Genomic DNA, 25,336 nt, shown 5'->3' on the forward strand with positions numbered 1-25,336 from the left:
CAGGCAAGTTCCTAATTCTTTCCTTGTATTCTTTAATTCCCGGGAGAAACCCTGTGATTTCTCGTATTTTATACCCTCCCTTCGTCTGTTTCGGCTTGTTTATTAATTATGGAATTTTGAGTCATCTGATTTAAATTTAATTTATTAAGCTGGCTTCGAGGATTTTATTAACATGATTTAATTTAAAATAAATATGAGACTCGTTGAGATTTTAATTGTGGTGCGCTTACGTAGGATTTTAGACGGCTAAATTAATTATATTACACGGTAGATTTATTTAATTAAAGCTGCGATTTTATTTATTGCCAGCGAACGTTTTACTTCGCAGCGGGTGCGTAAGAAAAGCAAGGAACGACCGTGTAAAGGCAAGCTCTTAACCCTCTCTTCTTGATCTTTAATTCCCGTGAATCACCCCGTGATTTCCTGTACTTTATTCTCTCCCTTACTCTAATTCGGCTCTTAACCTTATTTGTTATTCTTATTCATTTGTTTTAATTTAAATTAAATCCGAGACTTCTAGAGTTTTATTTATTGTGAGCTTATGGGGGTTTGTACCACTCCCACTCCCTTTGGGAATGATGCCGAACCAGCCTGGGAATTAGGTTCCTAGACGGGCGAATTTATTTATGATTTTATCGGGTTTATTTACAGTTTTTCTCGGATTTATTTATGGTTCGGTTAGAGCTATCGAGCAGTAGGGCAGGGGTCGGTTGTTGGTGACATTGGGGTAGACTATTGTACGGCCTTGATGTGGATCGTTGGGTGGACACTCCTAGTCACTAACCGTTGACCGGTGCTGGGTACTGCTGACTAGCTCTGCCGGTATGTGATTTACTGCATGATTAGTTACATTGTATTACTGTTCATGATTTGATATGCACATGGGTACGGGATGCATGTTGGGATATTCATTTATTGAGTATGCTTGGACACGGACATTCTAGCTTGGTTAGGTTGCATCCACCGCGAGCATATGCATGGCGTGTGGTTTACTATGTGGGCGGAGCATGGCCTGATGCCTGGATGTATGGGCGCCTTGTATCACGTTGATGCTCACTACGCCATTGCATTTCTATGTGCATTGCATGGATACTAGTAGTATTTAGTTCTCGGACGGGAGTACCGTTCCGAGGGAGCCTATGGCTCGGTTGTCGGGAGTACCGACGGATACAGGTGACGGGAGTACCGGCCTGGGACAGCGCGCGCAGGTTTGTTGCAGATATTTATTGCCTTTCAGGGCAGCGGCAGGTTGGTATGGGACTTGGGTGCCAAGTGTCTTATGTGGGCCCCAAGGACCGGTATGTGCTTTTATTTTATTATACTATTGAGCTGTTGTGTTGTAGCGTCTCATGGCTTGTGTGTACCTGGGGGTTTATTCTGGGGTGAGATTTCTGATTTTGTGTAGCCTTCAGCCTTTTCTTCCTTATGCTTGCTGAGTCTCTCGACTCACCTTGCTTTCCATCATTCCAGGTAGTGGCGGCGTGGGCCATAGCAAGGGAGTCAGCTTTAACGGCAGAGTCAGAGTCGGTGTGGTGTACAGGCAGTCTCGTCAATCCCTATCCACTCTGATGTCTAAGTAGAATTTACTCTATTATTTCGTACTGTGCCAGGTGTTTTCTCGAGTCTTGTGTATGCCGGCACAGGAGTTCGAGTTTATTTATTTATCTTGTGACCGCTGTGTTAGCGGGGTACCCATAGTGCATGCATGTCTTGAGCTTTGCTTCCGCTGTTCTTATTTTCGCGTGTGCATGCCGGGGTGGTCTTTGTCTCGTGTTTCATTATTTTTCTCCTTCCGTAGGCGCTCCCGTTCGGGTAGTCCTGGCGGCTGGGGATATCCGGGCGGGGGTGCTTACAATCATGCATATGAAGAAGCACTTGATTATGTGAGAAAGATATGACTGAATGATTATAAAGAAAAATTTATTGCAGCGTGGACAAATAAAGTATTACATTTTGGCAATGTTACTACTAATAGGTATTCTTTAGTAAACTCAAATGTTGTTGTTATTATTTTTATTATAATATTTCTAATTAATCTCTTATTAATCTAATACTGCTTATGTTTTTATTCTAAGGGCTGAGAGTGCACATGCGAAGCTTAAGAGATATCTGGGATCATCTCAAGATGACTTTGAGTCATTATGAAAAATTATCAATTCTCTTATTGAGTTACAACATACCGAGATAAAGGGATCTTTTGAGAAGAGTTTAATGTTGGTACAACATAATTTCAGTCCAAAAATTTTTAGTGAATTGAGAGGTATTATATCAAGAAATGCAATGAATATGGTATTAAAGCAAACACAGATAGCTCAAAAAATTAGGGTGGATAAGGTTGCATGTGGATGTGTGATAAGAAGCACACATGGTTTACCTTGTGCACATGAAATTACAGAATTAATGATGGAGGGACGACCAATTCCTTTATCATTTGTGCACCCTTATTGAACAAAATTAGATTTAGTGAAGACTGTTGATGTGTCCTCAGTGTTAACTATTGATCCAGTGTTAGAAAGTCTATATAATATATTTCAATCAGAACCAGCAGGAGGTAAAATCGTATTAAAATAGAAGTTGAGAGAATTAATAGATCCAGCTACGACTTCATTGATCCCACCAAGTGTGAAAGTTCGGACAAAAGGTAAGCCATCATCAAAGAATAAAATTCAAGTTGATACATCCACTCGACGCGATCCATCATATTTTGAAATAGTACAATCTATTCATGATAGTACATCTCCAACAACACAGAACTCAGTTAAGACACCAAATGAAGGTAAACTTTATCGTACCAGTGTCAAAAATAGATTGCTAGGCTATGATGCTTCATTCCCATAAAAAATATATCATTTTATACATAATATTGTTAATGTGGAGTCGGATGGACATTGTGGATTTTGTGCTATTGCTGCGTTACTTGGAATGAGTGAGCACAACTGGAGAGATATTCGTATGAATCTGATTGGAGAGTTGCATACTTTTCGTGATGAATATATAGAGTTATATGGATCTGCTATGTGTGTAGATGAGTTAATGCACGCACTTTCTTGCTTTGAGTGTGTTGCATCTCCTCAACATTGAATGACTTTACCTGACATGGGTCATTTGATTGCTTCAAAATATAATGTTGTGTTGGTTCATTTATCTCGAATGCAGTGTCTTACCTACCTTCCATTGAGATTAGCTGCCCATTCAGTTATACAACATATAATTATTACTATTGGTTTTGTGGATGATTGTCATTTTGTACAGGTATTATTATTTAATAATTTATTTATATATTTCTATAATTATGTTAATATAAATTTGTTACTAATAATATTTTCTTATATTTTTTTCAGGTGTTTCTTAAATCAGGTTCACCAATTCCTCCCGTTGCACGCAATTGACATAAATATCGATATAATATTGCACGTGAATGGGAAACACCATATATAACTCGAATTCAAGCATTTCTGTCTCTTATTAACAAAAATGTTATTACAAATGATGTTTTTGATTTAACTGATGAATGATGAATGACCAATGTGTATGTTTTACATTATATATTTTTTATTTAACTATGAATGACAATGTTTTACATTATATATTTTTGATTTAACTATGAATGACGAATGTGTATGTTTTATATTATATGTTTGTAATATTTCTTTATTTTGTTAGAAGTGTCAAAATTGCACAAAGTTATATTTCTTTTTTTCATTAATTTATTCTGTTAATTTTTGTGTAAATGGTATTAAAATTACATAAATCATAATAAAATTTAACAGTAAATATTAAAATAAAATATTATTACAAGTTATACATAATTCAAAATTATAATTTACGAATTACAACTATAAACAACAACTACAAGCAACTCGGTGCTATAAACAACAACTATAAGCAAGCTATAGTCCGAAGTGAATTATCTTGGCGGAGATGTACGAGATGTGGACGCTCCAATATTATCAACATCAGGATGGTGAGAGCCTAGAATGGAATTCACCCCAAGACATGTCTCCCTCCATGCATCAGCAGATACAGGCTCAGTACTTGATATCGTCTTATCGATAGCATATAATGCTAGTCGATTACGCTGAAATAAAAATAATTATATCAATTTTTTTTAATTTAAATCAACTAAATTCAATAATAACTTAAATATAATTTAAAAACTTACCGATTCAGCAAGACTGAGCATATCTTCTGCACCTCTATCAAAATTGGATTGATGTATAGGATTTTGTATAATTTGATGTGTAATAGCTCCATACCATGTTAAATATTCAGGTGTAAAATGCCATGGAAATTTAGAATATTTACCACGTCGACGTGGTGGTAATAAATGCATATCCCATCGATTCCACATATCATCAACAAATGTATAAATTACCCGATATAAAGTCGTACCCGAACCCCGCCTAGCTTCAACAGGTGATAATGGTGGTGGAGGAATAGTTTGCACATGCCCAAATTGTCGTAAAACTCTCTCAAGATGATATGGTTCTATAATATTTCTACATTTCAGACAACCTGAGAAAAATGTAATTTCTGGAAATGGATGGTGTGCCTGAACCCTTCGGTACGGCGTCCAAATCAACTGTAAATATTATTTAGTTTAAAATTTAATTTTATAATATATTAATTAACTTACAAATCATATATATGATAAATATCTCGTTCGATGATAAATCATCAAGCTGCTCCCTAATAGATTGTAAAGAATCAGTATCACAAACAGGTATCCAACGGAGAGCTCGTTGCTAATCGTCACTATATAACAAGTTACATCTAATTCTAGTAAAAGGGAAATGCTCGTACACCCATGCCTGTAAATTTAATATAAATAATTATGTTAAATATATATAAATATATGATATAAAATTATGAAATTAAAATAATTACCTCAAGTAAGGTAAGATATCCAGCAATACTCTTCACCTCTCGTCTAGTAGCAATTCCGAGCTGTCGATACAAATATGTGAGACACGCAGCTCCCCATGCATAATTACCGATCATACTTAAATCATCTAATAATGTCAAATACGCTACTGAAACTAATATCCCACTCTTGTCTACAAATAAAGTACAACCTAATAAAAATAACAGATATGCTCTAGTAATATGTTCAATCTCTTCATTAGAAACCTCATTTGGTAGATGCATAAATGTTTTTTTCAACCAATCTAATTTTACAAATGCTCCTCGATTTTCTCTAATTTGTTGTGTTGCTACATCTAATGAAACTCCAAGTAGCCTACATAATAAATCACTAGCTTCACTAGGTGTCAAATGATGAGGCACAGATACAGATCTTCCTGTTACTGGAATCTTCAAAATAGCAGCAACATCATATAATGTTATACTTATCTCTCCAAATGGTAAATGAAATGTATTAGTCTCAGGCTGCCATCTCTCTGTAAATGCTGAGACTATAGCATGATTTATATTTCGATAAGTACACTCTAGCAATGGTGACAAACTAGAACCCATAACAATATCACGAACACGAGGCTGATTATCCAATGGCCATTCAGGAATTTTAAGGCCATGATTTCTACATTTTAATATGCCTCTTTCATGTTAAAAAATTCAAATACCTAATTATTTAAATTATAAAAACTTGCAATAGGTAATTATAAATTATAAAGATAAATATTAAAAAAATTAATATAACTTACCTCTCCTGCCCATATTACAAATGCAACATGATTTTTAAAACTTTTTAGAATAGATCTATCACTAGGGCCCCCAAATAGTGGTTTAGAAATATCATCGTCGTGCTGAGAGGAAGATGGTTGATCAGTTACTTCCCCTTGATTAGGGTTGGGATGCTCCTCAACTGATGTCACATAATCTGCTACTGGCTCTTCCTCTAAAATAGTCAGTTCACTAGAACTTTCGATCCTCCTTATTCTTCTAGTTAACGCAGTAGGACGCTCCCGAGAAGAAGAAGAAGGCTGGCGAGATGAAGAAGCTTCACCTCTTCTACCACATACCATATCTACAAAATAATACAAAAATAAAAAATAGCACGTACCTACAAAATAACACAAAAATAAAAAATAGCCGTATCATACCTACAAAATAACATAAAAATACAAAATATTAAACAGAACATTACAATAAAAAAATTATTAAACAAAAATTATTAACATTACAATGAACCATAGGGGCTGTTGGGAAAATCCACGTTTCCCGAACTCTGGAGTTCGGGCAACACTACCTTCCCCGAACTCTGGAGTTCAAAAAGATCCATGTTTCCCGAACTCTAGAGTTCAGGAAACACCAGCTTTCCCAATTCGGGAAAATCCATGTTTCCCGAACTCTGGAGTACGGGTAACAGTAGCTTCCCCGAACGCTGGAGTTCGGGAAAATCCATATTTCCCAAACTCTGGAGTTCGGGACTCAAAAATATGTTAATATAATTATATAAAATATAAAATATAAAATATGTTACCAGTGAGTTGGGAAAATCCATTATTAGATTTAAAAAATTAAGTAAAAATATATATATTTACTTGTATTAAAAATTAAATTATTCAACTCCAATACCTAAATAAAAAATTGTTAATTAGCACTATTTAATTAAAAAATTAAGTTTTTTCAAATATTTGTATAAAAAATAAAATAAAAAAATAAAATAAAAAATTAAAGGGTTCGGAGGCGATGGTCGCCTCCAAATAGCCCGATTGAACCCAAGTTTTTGACGTTTCTTGACATTAACTCACTCATACAACCCAAACAATAAAAAAATGTGAGTAAAACTTACCTCACCAAGCGTGCACAGCAAAGAGACGCGGCTGTAGAGAAGGCGACGGCTGCGAGTGCGGTGTAGGGAAGTTTCAAAGCCGAGTGGAGGTTGAGAACGGTGGTGAGGCGCGACAGAGAGGTGTATGGGTATATGAGGGAAAATTTGGAATATAGTTGGCTGCAACAAGTAATAATTCTGGCTACCAAGAGTAATTATTAAATTTATTTTAATTATGGCTGCGAAGAGTAAAAAGCTAGCTGTGAATAGAATTTCCCTATGATGATCCATCGGCTCTTGTCATTGGATTTAAGTTTAGTTTGGGAAGCAAATGATTTATTTTAAAACATAAATAATGTTTAAGATAAGAAAAATCATGACAATAATAGTTGAGAATTAATTGTTAATTCTTTATTAGTTGTTACTATTACAATATATTTATAAAAAAAAAGTTACATAATGCAAAAAACTTAGCATGATGATGGCTTAATATTAAGGTAATTGGATTACATGGGATAGGCTTGTTGGGCATATTGCGATGATCGCTTATATAGATTTTCTTATTTTTTGTGGAGGTATGTACTTCAAATTTTATTTATCTCTTGAATATGGCTTCAAGCAAATCTATTGAGACAACGTCATATGAGATATAGTATGAAAAAACTTTCAGTCTTAAGCATGTTAAGGTTTAGGGTTGTTCAGCTTTTGTCAAAAAGCTGAAAACATATAAGTTGGAGGTTCATTCTAACAAAAGTAGATTTGTGGGGTATCCTAAAGATTCTATAGGGTTCCAGTTCTATTGTCTAAGTAATCAGAGAATTCTGGTTATCAGAGATGTTATATTCTTGGAGAAGGAATTTCTTCAGGAATGTAGGATCGGGAGAAAAGTAGATTTAGAAGAGGAGTCTTTAAAGACACATATTGTACCTGGTCATGAGGATGAGCCAGTCACTCTATCAAATGTTATCCCCGAAGCTCTTCATAGGTCTGGTAGTTTACCTCGCCTTCCATAACAATATGGATTTAGTATGGAGGTGATGCAGGATATGTTCCTGTATGGCGAGTGTGATCTAGTGGTTGATATGTGATATCGATTTCAAAAAATGATTGGAGGCTATGCAGTCGAGAATGTAATCTATGTATTCCAATCACATCTAGACTCTAGTGGATCCCCCTGAGGGAATTGTTCCCATTGATTGTAAGTGGATCTATAAAAGGAAGATTGATGCTGGTGAAAGGGTATCGTTAACACCAAGGCGTGGATTATGAGGATACCTTCTCATCGGTCGCTATGCTTAAGTCCATTAGGATGATGCTAGCCGTTGTCGTGCATAATGATTATGAGATATGGCAGATAGATGTTAAGACGTCATTCCTGAATGGTTATCTTAAGGAAGATATATTCATGGAATAGCCACGGGGATTCCAGTCAACTGATCCTAATCAAGTTTGCCAACTAAAGAGGACTATTTATGGTCTCAAATAGGTATCGTGCTCTTGGAATATCTATTTTGATTCTAAAATTAAGAAGTTTGGTTTCATAAAGAATTTGGATGACCCTTGCATGTACAAGAAGGTAAGTAGGAGAGCGAGAGCCTATCTTATCTTGTATGTGGATGACATTCTTTTTATGGGGAATGATATTAGCATGTTGATGTTGACTAATGTATGGTTATCTAGTAAATTCTCCATGAAAGATTTAGGAGATGTGACATTTATCTTGAGAATCTACATCTATAGAGATAGAACAAAAAGATGGATAGATCTTTCCCAAAGCCAGTACATAGATAAGATATTAAAGAAGTTTACCATGGAGAACTCTAAGAAATGGCTAATACCCATTCGGCATGGAGTTCCACTCTCTAGGAGAATGTTTCCATAGACTTCAAAAGAGAGGAAATGCATGGAGAGAGTCCCTTATGCTTCGATGGTGGGGAGCCTCATGTATGTTATGCTATGCATGAGACCTAATATCTCTTATGCAATGAGTGTCACCAGAAGATATCAATCTGACCCAGGTAATGAGTATTGGGCGACCGTGAAACATATCATGAAGTACTTGCAAAGGACTAGGGATATGGTTTTGACCTATGGAGGAGGTGATCTCCGTGTAGACGAATTCACATATTCAAACTTTTAATCTAACATGGATGATAGGAAATCCATATCTGGGTTTGTTTTTGTCTTGAATGGTGGAGCAGTTAGCTGAAAATGTTCCAAGCATGATATAACTACAGATTCCACCACGGAGGCAGAATATGTGACAGTGTGTGATGCAGCCAAAGAGGTTGTTTGGATGAGGAAGTTCATTTCTGAACTTGGTGTGATTCCAGCTGTTGAGTTGCGTATACCTTTGTATTACAGAAACAAATGGGCCATTGCATAGGCTAAGAAACCCAAGTCTCACCAAAAGTCTAAGCACATTGAGCGACGTGCAACTGTAGAAGATGGCATCATTGGAGAATGTTGCCAACCCACTAACTAAGGCTTTGACACAAGCTCAACTGGATCCTCGTCTTTAAAAGATGGGTATTTGATACCATGTGACAATTCCATAATTGCTACTTATAAATTTGCATTAGTGCAAATGAGAGTTTGTTAGTGATAGTGCCCTAGATGTTAGATTTTCATTACATGGGATGTATGTGAATGTCACTGTTGATTATTTTTTAATTGATAAAAAGTCATATCTTCATTCATATGTCTCTCTCTCATCTTTATGAATGAATCCATAAACTTCCTAATAGACTTCCTATTATCAAAGGGTTGGGACTGTGTGACTTGGATATCTAGTATAGGATTTCTTAAAGGTATTTTCAATCCTTAGACTTATCAGAAGAGGACCATGATTGATCGATTAATGGACTGGCACATGGGTTAATACCATTATGTTAGCATAAAGATGCTAATGAGATGAGGTGGTGAGTCACACGCCACATTGTATGTAATGCATAAAGTAGACATGTGAGTGGGTATTGGAAGAACATCTACTAAATGTGACATCTACGACAGATCATATGAATTAAGGATTAATGATCTGTCGGTAGCTCTCGATTGTGTATTTGGTCTCTTGACTAGAAGTGACATAGTGTCTTATGCACTGGTGTTAGCGATTTGCCATTGAACGGAACCATCCGGTGTAAGAGGTGGGAATACTCTTTATGTAGTGGTGTATAAAGGCAACTGTTCGTCGAAGGGATCTATTGACCTCCATTGAATTGGGGCGAACATCCTATGTAATCCATGTACGTGATTATGGTTGGAAATCCCCTGAGCAGGGTGAGCATGAGATTAGAAAGAATTCCAATGTCAAATTGGATTTGACATGCTACCTATATCACACACCATACTAGATCAGTCATAGTTATTAAGTCCTATGAGTTTAATCAGTTCATGACTCTCACTTGATTGGGATATTAATCAATAGAAAAACTATAGTGCACGATAATCGATGAGCCTTAATAGGTTCATATGAAGTTAGATTTCGCTACCATTAAGATTGTCCTGAGTCCTGCCTAAAGGATACTCAAGATCTTTTAGGGTGCTCTGGGAGTTTGGAGAGATCCTCTTAGTAGACCGATGGGATCTGTCGACTTTAAGGAGTTGATGTGTCCTGATTGTTACATATATGTGAACCTAGAAAGTCACACGCATATCGAGTGATATAGCGGATTAGTGATCCATTGCTATTAGTGTGGTCCTCGTCGTTATGATGCAGTGATGTTGGTTGCTATATTATGTGTGGGACACATAGATCTATAGTCCTGAGAGATTGCTATTGGATAGCATGGCCTTAAAGGCAATTGGACAAAGTTGGAGCTTGGTAGAAAGAATCGGTTGACAGATTCATGGAACGATCGACTGATGCTCTCATGTTATCGATCGATCGTGTGCTATCGACTAGTGCACGAGGAAAGTCAATTGCCTCAAAACGGTCGATCGGGTACCTCATGTTGTCGACCATTTTTACCATTAAATGTGACGGAGCTTTGTGACATCAGAGCATTCAATGCTATGATGCAAATAATGAAAAGATGAATGGAAGAGAGTGAGGCGTGCATGGTGATAGGGCTTAATTATGTATATATTTTTATCTAATTTTTATTTTAATTTTATACTATTTTTCTTATATATAATGTGTGTTATATAGATTTTATATAATTTAAATATCTCTTTTTGTAGGAGACAAGCAAAAGAATTAAATTCAAAAATTTTAACATAAAAAGAAAAAAAGATATTATCAATTAATTTATAATGTTAATTTTAATTAATATTATAATATAATTAAAAAATTAATAATTAATTGAAGAAGCCGTGTATATATATAATATAATAAGAGATTGATTTGGATGATAATTGCAATTGAAGCATAATTGAATTTGAAGCATAATGGTGTTGCGCGTGCGCGCGCGCGCGCGCGCGCGCACACACACATATATATATATATAATATGAAGTCCAACGAGAGAAGGCTTAAGATGCTACGTGAATATATATATATATATATATTATAAAGAAATTGGATTGAATGGAATTGGAGGGCCAGGGCAGCCGAGCATTGCATATATATAATATATTATAAAGTGAGCGTTGAAGATTGGAGGGGGAACGGCAGATTGAAGAATTGGAGGAAGTAGCCGCAAGCGAAAACCAAGCTGAAGCAGCCATATGGACGCCTTACGCAAGCGGGCATCAGTTGAAGCAAATCCATTCTGACCTAGATGTATTTTAGATTCGAGCAGGGAGTTCTTCTACTCTATTTAATTTTTATTTTTATTTTAACTATATCTAGATAAATTGTTTTAGATAGAGTTTTGGATGAATTTTAATTCTGAGATTATGTTATTATTTATTTAGTTTGATTCAAAACTCGATTATTATTTGCATAAACAATTTATAGTATTGTGCTTAATACTTTTAAGAGATTGACTACTTTTTAATAATTTATGCATGATTGACTAAATGATTGTTATAAATTAGAACCATAGACAATATAAATTACATGCTTGACTATAATATCAAGAGATGATTAGCTCATGCGTGGGAATCGAGAAAGTTTAGTGAGTCAAATCTCTTTCGATATTAAAGGTTTTCAAAGAATTTAATGCTTATTTATTTTTTTGACATCCGCTCAGAATTTTGACAGTGAAATTGAATTAATAAAAGATTAATATGACTTGAGAAAACTTATTAATTAATTAAAAGAAATCCATCATTACATGTAAATAATTTTTAAAATATTCTAAGGGTATTTTTTATTTTGAATTGGACTGAATAAATTAATAGCTCAGATTAAATGAAATCTAAACCCTAATTGCATTCATTAATTAGTTTTTCTCGTAAAAGAATTGAGTTTTTACTTTATTTTTTTTTATTCATCCGATTAATTAATTAGTTGAACTTAGGTTAGGTAAAAATTGATTTGGTATTATGATCTAGTTCTCGTGGGATCGACATTCTTTTCATCACTATATACATATTTGACTAGGGTACAATTGCCTAAATTAATTATCTATAAATCACACATCACATGGTAATTGGCAAAGAATAGGAGAAGATATGAGGGAGTTTTCGTTGATTAAGGTGTTGAGCAAGATTGGCTCCCACTGCTCTCTATCTTCTTTTTTCTTCTTCTTTCTTTGCTCTCGCCTGCTTGTTATCTATCTTCTTCTTCTTCTTCTTCTTCTTCTTCCTCTTGAGCTGTGGCTTCTTCTTGTTCTTGCTCTAAGACAAGTCAATGTAGAACCTATCTTTTTCTTCTCTCCATGGAAAGGCTATTAGACAGCCAAGAAGCAACTGAGGAAGGGACCGCGTATGACTTCTGGTCACCTCAATCGAGAGAGTCTTAGCATGACTCCGTTAAAGGGTTTCATGGCGACTCGTACGTGAATTAACTAGGTCTTCTATACTTGCGAATAAAGGCTGGTCACCTGTGTGTTTGCAGAGACGAGGAAGCTTGCTGAACAGAAAGAAGATGAGGCTAACACGTAGGCAATCGACACCGAACTCCATCTGAAAGGTATACTGAAAAACCCCTATAGCATAGGTTTTTTTGTTTTGCATGTGATTGATAGATATTGAGTCTTGAAAGGTTGATTTTGGTTTTTGCTATATATGTTTTATGCTTCCTCTATGCTATTTGTCTGTTGAAAAATAATTTGAAAATTAAATCTGATGAGGAGAACGCCCTCGGTCCCATAATTACGCCAAGACGGATACCTAGTGGCGGTCAGAAGATACATGGCAGACAAGCATCGTCACGTCAATCGGATAGGCACTCAGTAAAGAAATCTTCGAGGCCTCAGGAACAGGCTAACCCACCGAAGGTCACGGAGGCAACAGCTATCCCGAACTCCTTGGAGACGGATATTATCGCGAAATCCTTATTGGGAAAGTTCCGAAGAAGGCGGAAGGGAGATCCCGAAGATCCCTCCATGATCCCTATCCCGAGAAAAGGTAAGAGAAAAAGGTGGGAGATTCTTCTTATCCTCTTCTGGAGGATATAGTTTAAAAGGGACAATTAATCCTAGATTGAGAGAACTAACTTGATCATCGGAGATCGACAGGGGGAGCAAGTCCCCGTCTCCATTGCAGGTACCTTCGGAGAGGCGAGAAGGGAGCGTGCGGCTACCACTTCAGAAAATCAATCATCAATTGGCGCCCACCGTGGGGCCGACATTCTTCTCTTGTCTCTCCAGTGCAGCAAACAGTCTTGCCTTTTTTTTCTTCTTTACCTTGAATGGCAACCAGAAGACAGCCGTCTAGGGCCGTGGGGGGCAACCCCGTTCCAGAGCCGAGTCAGCAGAACCCTCCCCGAAGCCCGCCGGGGAGAGCTCGGAGTCCGGAGGGCCCTCCGCCTCCGCCCGATCGGATAGCACTCCTGGAGGGTCAAGTGCAACGATTGAAGGAGTTACTCATGGGTTTTCTAGATCGCCAGCATCAGCAAGCCCAGCATTCTCGGGCGGAAGAAAAGCACGAGCCCCCAAGAGAAGAGGAGTCCTATCGACGGGATGAGAATCCGCAGAGGCCAGGACAAGATGATGGTCATGGCGAGGCGGCCGAGTCTCTTGACTTGTCGTTTTTGCAGCAGCGGCAGGAAAGAAGATTGCAGCAGTTAGAGGAGGAGATGGCCGCCCTAAAGCCGAAGACCAGAGAGACTGAGGGACCAAGGATAAATCAGCCCCTTAGCCCAAAGATCATGGCGGCCATACCACCGGAGCGTCTCCGTATCCCAGCCATTAAGCCTTACGCAGGGACCTCTGACCCGATGGATCACCTTGATCTCTTTACCTCACATATGATGGTACAGGACGCCTCAGACGCGATGTGGTGTAGGGTTTTCTTGGCCACCTTGGAGGGGCATGCACGAGCTTGGTATTCAAATCTGGCTCATCATTCCATCGTAAGTTTTGCGCAACTCCGAGGCAGCTTTCTAGCGCATTTTGCACCTCTCCGAAGACACCAAAGGTCCACCATGGCCTTGGTAAGTATGAAGTAGAACCAATGAGAGCCCTTGAAGGATTTCGTTTCATGATTTAATATGGAAGCCTTGAGCATAGAGAACTTTGACCACAACGTAACTATGGTGGCATTCCAGAATGCCCTGAGGCCCGGCCCTTTCGCCCAATCATTAGCCAAAACGCCTCCGAGTACGTTCACGGACATATTGGGCCGGGCCACGAAGTACATAAATGCTGAGGAGGTCATACAGGCTAAGAGGGCGGAGCATGTGGAAAAGAAGGATAAAAAGAAGCATCCCGAGGAAATGAGGAGTGACGACCGAAGGGAAAAACATCGTCCTCGGTGGGATTCGGGGGGCTTCACTCCTCTGAATGCCCCGAGGGCAGAGATCCTTGCTACTATTGAGGGTAAAGACTACTTGAAAAAGCCTCGGCCGATGAAGGCACCATCTGACAAAAGGAACAGAAGTAAATATTGCCGATTTCATCGAGATCATGGTCATGACACTGAGGAATGTCACCAATTAAAGGAGGAGATTCAGGAACTTATCAATCGGGGTTTCTTGAGGACCTACGTGGCTAAAACAGGTGATTCTCGGGAGAGAAAGGATCGACGGTCGCGATCGAGAAGCCCCCCCAAGAGGGACCGCACGGAGGATCGAAATCGGGCTCAGCGGGAGAGATCACATCGAGGGGAAGATGATCATCCTCAGCCTCCGATATTCCATACGCTCGCAGCAGGGGAGGTCCCAGTCATGAGGGATGAAAAGAGTAGTGCTGTCCAGCTGAAAAGATCGAGGAGTGTGGATCCAATCTCTTTTTTAGATAGCGACCTCCCGGGATACCCGACTCGAAATGACCCACTGGTGATAACAGCTGAACTCGGGAAGTGGGAACTTCGGCGGATCCTCGTGGATCCAGGAAGCTCTTTAGAAATCTTGTATTGGTAAGCCTTCTTAGGCATGGGGTATGAAATGACACAGTTGAGGGCAACGAGGGTCCCTTTGGTGGGATTTGATGGTGAAGCCGTATACTCAGAAGGGATCATTCAGCTCCCACTGACGGTAGGGAGAGGTTCCCGAACTTCTCGAGTTATGCTAGACATCCTGGTAGCAGACGTGCCTTCGGCTTACAACATGATTCTAGGAAGATCTGGTCTCAATGCCCTTCGAGCCATCCCAAGCACATATCATATGATGATGAAGTTTCCCACAGATAGGGGGACGGGCGAAGTGCGGGGAGATTTGCGCTTAGCCCGTGAATGTTACATGGCCTCTATAGGCATTGCGAAGGGTAAAGAAGCAGGGTCGCAAAAGGACGCTGACCCCCCGAAGGAGGTCAGTTTTTTACTAGAAGGACCCGAAGATCCCAAAATAGCAGAGCCAGTGGATGAATTGGAAGAAGTACCTCTGGAAGAAGATTTCCCAAGCCGATGCGTAAGAGTGAGTATGGATTTAAAGGACCCGCTAAGGAGTCGAATAATATCACTCCTTAGACAGTATGCGGATATCTTCGCATGGACAGCCCGGGACATGCCAGGAGTAAATCCAGAGGTAATGACACACAGACTGGGGTCCGACCAGGTTTTCAGCCTGTCAGGTAGAAGAAGCAAAGCTTCTCCCCAGATAGAGCTCGGGCACTCGAGGAGGAGATTGCAAAGTTAGCAGAAGCGCGCCACATTCGGGAGGTGGATTATCCAAATTGGTTAGCAAATGTCGTGCTGGTTCCCAAAGGGCAGAGCAAGTGGAGACTTTGTATCGATTTCACCGATCTTAATAAAGCCTGCCCAAAGGATAGTTATCCACTCCCGAGGATTGACGCCCTAATTGATGGAACTGCTGGATGTTCGCTCATGAGTTTCTTAGATGCTTTTCAGGGATATCACCAAATTCCATTGCACCCGGAGGACCAGGAGAAGACGGCATTTATCACCAACAAGGCAACCTACTGCTACACCGTAATGCCTTTCGGTTTAAAGAACGCAGGAGCCACTTACCAACGCTTGGTAAATAAGCTTTTTCACCAACAGCTCGAGAGAAATATGGAGGCATACGTCGACGACATACTGGTAAAAAACCTGGTAGCCGAATGTCATCCGGAGGATCTGGAGGAGTGCTTCAAAACCCTTCGTAAGTTCCATATGAAACTTAATCCTGTCAAATGTGCTTTCGTCGTTTCTGCAGGAAAGTTCCTGGGCTACATAGTACACCACCGAGGGATTGAGGTAAACCCTGCGAAGGTCAAAGCTATCATGGATATGCCGGCCCCGAGGAATGTGAAAGAGGTACAGAGCCTTATGGGCAGGATGACAGCCCTTGGCAGATTCCTTTCTCGTTTGGCAGAAAAAGGCCTTCCTTTCTACAAGGTCTTATTGAAGGCAAACAACTTCGAATGGAATTCTGAATGCCAGCGAGCTTTCGAAAAGCTGAAGGAGCACCTAGCCACGCCCCCGGTTCTTACCAAGCCGAAGCCTGGAGAACCATTATACATATATCTGGCAGTGGCCAATGAGGCCGTAAGCTCGGTATTGATACGAGAAGAAAATAAGATCCAGAGGCCTATTTATTATGCGAGTAAACGATTGTCGGGAGCCGAGGTTTGGTATCTTCCTATGGAAAAACTGGCTTTCGCCTTAATAATATCGACGAGGAAACTCCGACCTTACTTTCAAGCTCATACGATTATAGTGCTTACTAATCAACCTTTGAAGCAGGTTCTTAGCAAACCAGAGCTTTCAGGACGGATGTTGAAGTGGGCAGTGGAGCTCACCGCCTTCGACATTGAGTATAGGCCGCGACCGGCTATTAAGGCGCAGTCGTTAGCAGACTTCATTGCCGAAGGGATAGGAGCTCCTGAAGGCCCCAAAGAAAATCAGAGACCATGGTTGGTGGCGGTAGACGGAAGCTCGACCTCGGGCGGTGGTGGAGCAGGATTAATGATAAAAAGTCCCGAAGGGCAAATATGGCCTTATGCTTTACATTTTGAATTCTGAGCGTCTAACAATGAAGCAGAATATGAGGCCTTATTGGCTGGGCTGAGATTGGCTGAGTAATTGGGAGCTCAAAACGTCGAGGTGAGTTCAGATTCTAACTTAGTAGTGCAGCAGGTGAATGGAGAATATGAAGCCCGAGAAAGTCACATGGCGCGATACTTGACCATAGTCAAAGAGCTAATGGCACGTTTCCAACACGTAAAGGTGGAGTACGTCCCTCGGGCTATGAATACAGAGGCGGACTTGCTGTCCCGAATCGCTTCTTCCTCTTTCCCTACGAGCTCTCGGGAGATTCGGATCGAATCTCTTCCACAAAAGAGTATCGAAGAAGTCGCGGACCAGTTATGTGTCAATGACGAGCCTAGCTGGATGGACCCCCTGTTGTTATATTTGAGAGAAGAGAGACTCCCCGAAGACAACTCGGAGGCACGGGAGGTCAAACGAAAAGCCCAAAATTTCGTGTTAGTTAGTGGGGAACTATACAGAAGGTCTTTTTCACAACCGCTACTCAAATGTATCCGACCTCGCGAAGCAGATTATATCCTACGGGAGATTCATGAAGGAATATGTGGAAACCACATTGGGGCTCGGGCTCTTAGTCAAAAGGCTCTGCGGCAGGGGTATTATTGGCCAACGATGGTACGAGATTCCGAGCAGCTAGTCAGGACTTGCGATCGATGCCAGAAAACGTCTAATTTGGTCCATGTGCCGGCAGTCGCACTGGCTCATCTCGCTACACCATGCCCCTTCGCTCAATGGGGTATAGACATCCTGGGGCCTTTTCCCCCAGCAGCTGGACAAGTCAAATATATCATGGCTGCTATCGATTATTTCACAAAGTGGGTCGAAGCTGAAGGAGTGGCCTCTATTACTTCCCGGCGGGTGAAACAATTTCTATGGAAGAATGTAGTCTGTCGTTTCGGAGTTCCTCGGGTGCTGATCTCAGACAATGACACTCAATTTTCTGATCGGTCTGTTCGGGAATGGTGCCAGGAGTTGGGAATCAGGCAACAATTCACCTCTGTAGCTCATCCACAGGCTAATGGCCAAATTGAGCTCGCCAACAGGACTCTGTTGCGCGGTTTAAAAGCAAGAGTAGATAAGGTGAAGGGTAGCTGGGTGGAAGAACTATCGAGCATCATGTGGTCTTACCGAACCACGGTGAAGGTCTCCACGGGAGAAACTCCTTTCAGTCTATGCTACGGCTCAGAAGCGTTAATCCCAGTTGAAATTGGAGTGCCTACGCTACGAGTAGAGCTGTTCGACCCTGAATCCAATGAGCAAAGTTTGAGGGACAACCTAGACCTCCTTGATGAATTTCGTGATCAAGCGAGGATTCGACAAGCTGCTTATAATCAGCGCATAGAGAGATATTACAATCGACGAGTAAGAGCACAAAATTTTCTACCAGGAGATTTGGTATTAAGGCGAGCAGATGTTCAGCGAGCCCGAGAAACAGATAAGTTAACACCAAATTGGGAAGGTCCTTACAAAGTAACAGAGGTTCTCAGCCCGGGGGCATACAAACTACAGACCCTCGAGGGTGCACCAGTGAAAAACGCATGGAACGTGCAAAACTTGAGAAAGTTCTATCAGTGATAACTCTTTATTATCTTCATATGATCTATTAGTAATAATTTTCCATTACATGTCTTGGCATTTTTTCTTTGTTGCTTTGCGTATGCTATCCAGGAATAAATTCATTTTTTCTCCTATGCGTAAAAACTCATCATTTTCAAAGACCTGGGAAGGCACATCAGAGCAAAAGGAAGGATTTGACATACCCTCAATGGGGCTAGACCCCTCAACAATAACAAAGGATCAGATGTGATCCTCGGGGGGTCCGAACCCCCGACAAAAACAAAGGATCAGATGTGATCCCCGAGGGGTCCGAACCCTCGACAAAAACAAAGGATCAGATGTGATCCTCGGGGGGTCCGAACCCCCGACAAAAACAAAGGATCATATGTGATCCTTGGGGGGTCCAAACCCCCGGCAAAAGCAAAGGATCAGATGTGATCCTCGGAGGGTCCGAACCCCCGGCAAAGACAAGGGATCAGATATGATCCTCGAAAGGCTTAAGATAAAAGGATTAGATACGACTCAACCCCTCAAGGACGTTACGGGGATCAGGCGTGATCCTTGGGGGGCCGGAGCCGAGCCCTTTTGAATAAGCGACAAAGACCAAGTCCTACGATAAGCAGGGGTGGCAAAAAGGAAGGATCAAGCCTGATCCCAAACAGCCTTTTCTTATTTTCGATAAAAACCAAACGACCTTTTCTTGTTTTCGACAAAAAGCAAAGGAAACAAGGCAACAAAAAGGCGGTAGCAAAAGAAAATTGTGCGAAAAAATCTAACACTTTTATTATTACGACAGCAGGTTTGAATACAAAAATGTCTACTCTAAAGAGGACAAGGCGGCAGCAACGTCGAAGGGGATGGAGTCTACATCCAGGTTCGGGAAGCGCTTTTTGATGAGTTTCCTCATATGCTCGAACCCGCCCCGAAGAACTCCTTCTAGTTCCGCGGCATAAGCTTCGGAACTTCGGAAATCCTCGCGACCATTTTGAAAAGCCACTTGGGCATCCTTGAGGGCGGATTGGAGTTAGACATGAGCAGTGCGAAGGTCTTCTTTGCACCGAGAATAAGACTCCAACGCTTCGACCTGTCCCTTCTTGGCTTCCTTCAGCTCTAGAGTAAGTCTTTTTATATCCTCCTGAAGCTGGTGATTAACACCCTTAGTGGCGTCCAGTTCCTCCCCAAGCCGGGAATTGGCTTGATTAGCCTCAAGCATGTTTTTTTGGACCAACTCCAAATCCTCGCGCACTTGAGCTTCGGCTTCGTTGGCAAGTCGGGCATCTTCTTGCGCCAGCTCAACAGACTTAGTTAAAATATGAACACGGTGCTCGAGACTCGACAGTTGGGAGGAAAAAGACTCAAGCCCCCGAAGCCTTTCGACCTCAGACTCCAGGGAAATAATCCGGGCTCGAAGTTCGGATTCTCGCCGAGAGATCAAACCTTGGAACTCTGTAAGGTTCTGAGGAAGTGAAAACAGAATATAGATTAAGACCTACTCGCATAGAAAAAGGGAAAAGTCAAAAGAGAAAGGAGCACAATCGCACCCTCAGAATCTCGGCGCAATAGTCGGTTTCGTTCGGAGTTCGTAGGGTCCCCGGTAGGATTAAAGCTGTTGAGGGAACATTGGTGGCTTCAGGAGCCGGAGGCTCGGAGGGAGTAGCAGCTGGGGAGGTGGCCTCCATCCTACGACTCTTCGTCCGGCGTGCTAATATCTCCTTCGTAGACAACGCCGAAGCCTCCTCCAGCGAAGCCTCCCCCGTCAGTTCTGAACACCCCGCTGGTGCTAATGGCGTTAAAATTCGTTTAAAAACCGAACTGATAGGGATGCTGGGAGACGTAGCACTGGACTCCGTACCTGCCAAGGTTTGTCTTTTCTGGGCCTCTGCGCGAGCTACAGCAAGCACCTGTGCGATGGTCGCTGAATCATCTTCGTGAGAGATCGACGAGGGCGCAGGCATGGTGGAGGCTTCCCGCCGCGCGTTCGGAGAGTCTCTGGTCTGAGAAGTGAGGAGCTGGGAAGATGGGTCCCCCGAACCCCCAGCAACGCCCCTCTTGGAAGCCTCTTGGAAGGTCCGAGGATCTTCCTCCACCGCTCTTCGCGACCTGGAAGGTATTGAGTTTTTTTTATTATTCTTCTTGCTCTTTGGAACTCGCTCGGGAGGTGCAGCCCTCTCTGACACTCTCTGGTTGTTGGGAGAAGCCGAGGGGCCCTTACTCCCAGGGAAGTCCAAAATCATTCCTCTGGTGATAGTAGAATACGATATCTCCCAGACCTCTTCAACTAAGAAAGAGATAATAACGAAAATCAAATACAGACAAAGGAAGAAGAGAGAGTAAAGAAAGAGATGAAAGAAAAAGAGCTCACAGTTCTCGCCGTCCAAACCCGCTTGGGTAAGGCTGGGATTGGAAAGCCATCCTTCTTCCCAGTTCCGACTGTTCTTCATAAGTCGGCAGGCGAAATCTTCGATGGTCTCGACGCTCGGACGCTTGTGCTTAGTATCTAGAGTCCACTCATTGCAGACAGACCAGATTTCTTGAGAAGAGCCGGATGGCCTGGGGCGGACGAAGACGAAGCGCTCTTTCCAATCATCAGAATCTTTCGACCCACCAGACTGCATGAGAGTCGAGGCAAAAATCTCAAGTCCGGAGTACCCCTTGCAGGCGAGGAGACGACCATCTTTCACGATCCGAGGGGAGATGGAGATCCACCATCCGGGGTCGCGGTTGGTCGTGAAGAAGTAGTCGAAGAGGTCCCCGGTTGGCTCAATTTTGCCAGAATGACAAATAAGGAGGAACCCCATCAGGTATTGCCATCCGAAGGGGGACAGCTGGGCGGGAGCGATGGTAAGATGTTGAAGTAAGGACATCACTCTTCTTCAAGGAGAAAGCCGAAAGCCCCTGTCAAAAGCACACTTGTAAATGCAGAGGCGGCCGGCGACGGGATGACACGCTCGTAAATGGCTATTGAACTCTACCTCCCACTCTTCGGGGACGTTGTACTTTTCTCTGAACTGTTGGCATTCCGTCAGGCTCATCCATTGGCATGGAATGGAGGCAGCAGGGTGTTTTTCCTACTCAATAAGCTCTGCGCCGGCGGGATTAAACCTCCCAAAACCAATTATCGCCATGGCAAAGAGCTAGAAGAAAGAGAGGCGGAAGAAGTGGAAAATGCTTACCGCCACAAGAAAAGCTAAAACTGAAGGAAAGTCGTGCGGAAAGAGAAGTAGAGAGGGTGAGGAGTTCCCATTTTAAAAGTTTAAACTGTGGGAATAAGAGACCAAAGGGCGAGCAATAATGAGCATTGATCACCCCGCATTGACAGAGCTCGAAAGACGAAAAGGCCTCGGACAACGCATAGGGAAGGGATACCGCCGTCAAAACCAATCGATTTTTGCGCCCGCCAGACACGCAAAAAAAGAAGAAAGGAAAAGAAGAAGTTAGATGGAAGAGCCTCAGGAGCTTTACTACTCCTCGAGCCCTTCAAGCCGAAGAGCTCAAGGAGTGGGGGGGCAAGTGATGAGGAGAACGCCCTCGGTCCCATAATTACGCCAAGACGGATACCTAGTGGCTGTCAGAAGATACATGGCAGACAAGCATCGCCACGTCAATCGGATAGGCACTCAGTAAAGAAATCTCCGAGGCCTCAGGAACAGGCTAACCCACCAAAGGTCACGGAGGCAACAGCTATCCTGAACTCCTCGGAGACGGATATTATCGCGAAATCCTTATCAGGAAAGTTCCGAAGAAGGCGGAAGGGAGATCCCGAAGATCCCTCCATGATCCCTATCCCGAGAAAAGGTAAGAGAAAAAGGTGGGAGATTCTTCTTATCCTCTTCTAGAGGATATAGTTTAAAAGGGACAATTAATCCTAGATTGAGAGAACTAACTTGATCATCGGAGATCGACCGGGGGAGCAAGTCCCCGTCTCCATTGCAGGTACCTTCGGAGACGCAAGAAGGGAGCGTGCGGCTACCACTTCAGAAAATCAATCATCAAAATCATTTCATAAATCCACACTGAGTTGGTGTTTTTGGCATGCCTTTGGTCGCTAGCTTTCAACGTTAACCCCAAAGATACATCTAAACCCTCCAGCCTCATTCAATGCATTTTACTCGAAGAGTAAAGAGACTTATATCAGCATGCCACATGTCACGTAGACCCCATTATCGAATATCTATAAATATTGCTCATTCACAGCAAAAGGACCTTTTGGCCTGGATTCCTCGAGACTTCTTTCTTTCTCACACATATTCTAGACCCGAAGAAGAGGGTGAATTGAGTGATTAAAATTTTTCTCAATTTTAATAAATATTATTGATTAATAATTTTATTGAAAAATATATATTTGATAAATATACTAAATTATATTTGAGATTAATAATAAATGTAAGCCACAATATATAAGAAAAATAAATAATATGAAGCACAGCACAATTTATAGTGGTTCGGTATTTTCACACACACCTAATCCACTATTCTAAGGTCTAACCACCATTGGGATTCCACTAAATCAAAATCACCAAGTTTTTCACACTAGGTCACCTTGAAAATTAGATACACACCAAGATTACAATGGGTTCTAGGCAACCACTATTCCAAGGTTTTCTCCCTAACTTATTTTGGAAACTAAATTCACCTAAATTTTAACGGATCTAGGAAACCTATACAATACTCAATAATAATTTAAATGTTACAAATAATTTGTCCACACTTTGACACAAATAAGCAATTAAGAACAAATTATACAAGCTAATAATATTTAAATAAATAAATAAACAGTTACCTCAGTTTGAATGGAGAAGATCGGATTCGACTTTGCGATCTTTTTTCTCCTCTTGCCTGGCTTTTTGATTGATGAACAATGAATTTTTGAGAGCCTTGAAATGCTTGAAAATTAGCTTGAGAGCTTTTGGGAGGTTTGGATGTGTAATGGATACTCAAAAAATGAGTTTGTAGGGTATTTATAAGCATTTTAGCCACTAAAGAAATGATTAATATGAAATTTGAAATTCAAAAAATGTTTAGATTTTATCAAACAATAAGAAAACATGTCTCACCTTTAATTCAAAATAAATTTACTTTTTGCATAAGAAATCAAGATTTGAAAATTCAAATATAAGGCTGCGTTCTCTTTGTTTTTAAATTTTTAATTTTGAGTTTTGAATTCATTTTCAATTTTCTGTTTTGGTAGTCTGTTTTTAGAAAATTGAAAACGCGTTCTCTTTGTCATTTTGAAAAACTATTTCTCAAAACAGAAATTAAAAAACACGTTCTCTTCTAAATTTTGAAAATAAAATTTTAATGATATTTTATTTAATAAATTTGATTATTCAGTAAATTAAAAATATTTAATGTTTATAAATTATTAAAAAAATATCTAATTTTACAGTTAATGAATTTTGTAATATTTTTTCATTATAATAATAAAATATGAATAAATAAATAAATAAATAAATATATTTTGAGTTTTGAGTTTGTTTTGAATGAAAACACCCAAAACAACTTTTTGTCGTTTTGAGTTTTCTTTACAATTTTTTTTTTTGTTTTCAAAAATGTATTTTTAAAAACAGTAAAGAGAACGCATTTTCATTATTTTAAAAAATTGAAAACTAAAAATGACTTGAAAACAACAAAGAAAACACAACCTAAGCTTTTGAGGCATAAATGATTAAAACAAGAAAACATGTCTAAAAACAATCTCCTTTAATTCAAAATAAATTTACTTTTGCATAAATAAGAGAAAACATGTTTAAAACTAATTCTCTTTAATTCAAAATAAATTTACTTTTTGCAGAGAAAACATGTTTAAAAGTATTTCTCTTTTAATTCAAAATAAATATACTTTTTACATAAGTAATAAAAATATTTATCAATAAATAAAAATTCAAACATAAACTTTTGAGACATAAATTATCAAAAGTAGGAAACATGTCTAAAGACAATCCACCTTTAATTCAAAATAAATTTACTCTTTGTACCCACTTTTAATTTAAAATAAATTTACTCTTTGTACCCACTTTTAATTCAAAATAAATTTATTTTTTATATGAGAAATAAATACATTTATATCATAAAAATATTTTTGTTAATCATCAAAACTTAATTAATATGAGCAAGTTGGCTCAACACATAGACCCTAAACCACACAAAACCCTTAGGGAAACAACCCATTGGAAGACTCCCAACAGATACATCCAATATGTGCATACATACATTTACACTTCAACTCTAAGACACTATTGTTTGACTTAGGCATCAGAGGGCTCGTATGGGGAAGATCCTCGTGTACCTTCTAACTATTTCTGTGTTACAGACCCTTCTAATGCCACATTTTTGAAGGCCTTCCAGACCTTGCAAAAACCAACCATTCGAAGACTCTTCGGGGAGCAAGGGCCCCGGAGACTCCTAGCACCCGTCTTACCTTTCCCAAACAATGGATTGAGCCTAACACCTATTAGTCCTTGTGTGGTGCCCCGAACCTCGTGGCTCTGACCGAGCTATTTTCTAAGACAAATAAATTTAATTATTATAATTAGGCAATGTGACACCCCACTACCACTTACAGGTACCACTC

At 40.3% G+C, this 25,336-nt stretch overlaps 2 protein-coding genes across 2 annotated transcripts; one reads left to right on the forward strand and one right to left on the reverse strand.

The window, feature by feature from the left end:
* Positions 1–3,907: 3,907 nt before the first annotated feature.
* Positions 3,908–13,168, reverse strand: LOC127802168 (uncharacterized). Its single transcript, XM_052337872.1, has 5 exons — positions 13,054–13,168; positions 5,664–5,986; positions 5,256–5,496; positions 4,888–5,057; positions 3,908–4,078 (listed from the first exon to the last, which is right to left on the reverse strand). Exons 1-5 carry the CDS (start codon positions 13,166–13,168, stop codon positions 3,908–3,910), a joined length of 1,020 nt encoding a protein of 339 aa, XP_052193832.1.
* Positions 13,169–13,471: 303 nt separating this feature from the next.
* On the forward strand, positions 13,472–15,142 carry LOC127802169 (uncharacterized). Its single transcript, XM_052337873.1, has 2 exons — positions 13,472–14,215; positions 14,330–15,142. Exons 1-2 carry the CDS (start codon positions 13,472–13,474, stop codon positions 15,140–15,142), a joined length of 1,557 nt encoding a protein of 518 aa, XP_052193833.1.
* The last annotated feature ends 10,194 nt before the right edge of the window (positions 15,143–25,336 follow it).

The sequence above is a fragment of the Diospyros lotus genome, chromosome 5 (assembly GCF_014633365.1).
Source record: "Diospyros lotus cultivar Yz01 chromosome 5, ASM1463336v1, whole genome shotgun sequence".
Classification (NCBI taxonomy): domain Eukaryota; kingdom Viridiplantae; phylum Streptophyta; class Magnoliopsida; order Ericales; family Ebenaceae; genus Diospyros; species Diospyros lotus.

What these genes read in the sequence shown, in the direction of transcription:
- LOC127802168 (XM_052337872.1), bottom strand. Translation starts at nt 13,168, where the DNA reads ATGGAGGGATCTTCGGGATCTCCCTTCCGCCTTCTTCGGAACTTTCCC. An exon ending in TTGTAATATGGGCAGGAGAG is followed by an intron (nt 5,497 to 5,663) that starts GTAAGTTATATT and finishes TTGGATAATCAG; the next exon opens with CCTCGTGTTCGTGATATTGT. An exon ending in GATATCTTACCTTACTTGAG is followed by an intron (nt 4,079 to 4,887) that starts GTAATTATTTTA and finishes TTTTTATTTCAG; the next exon opens with CGTAATCGACTAGCATTATA.
- LOC127802169 (XM_052337873.1), top strand. Translation starts at nt 13,472, where the DNA reads ATGGCAACCAGAAGACAGCCGTCTAGGGCCGTGGGGGGCAACCCCGTT. An exon ending in AAAGGTCCACCATGGCCTTG is followed by an intron (nt 14,216 to 14,329) that starts GTAAGTATGAAG and finishes GTGGCATTCCAG; the next exon opens with AATGCCCTGAGGCCCGGCCC.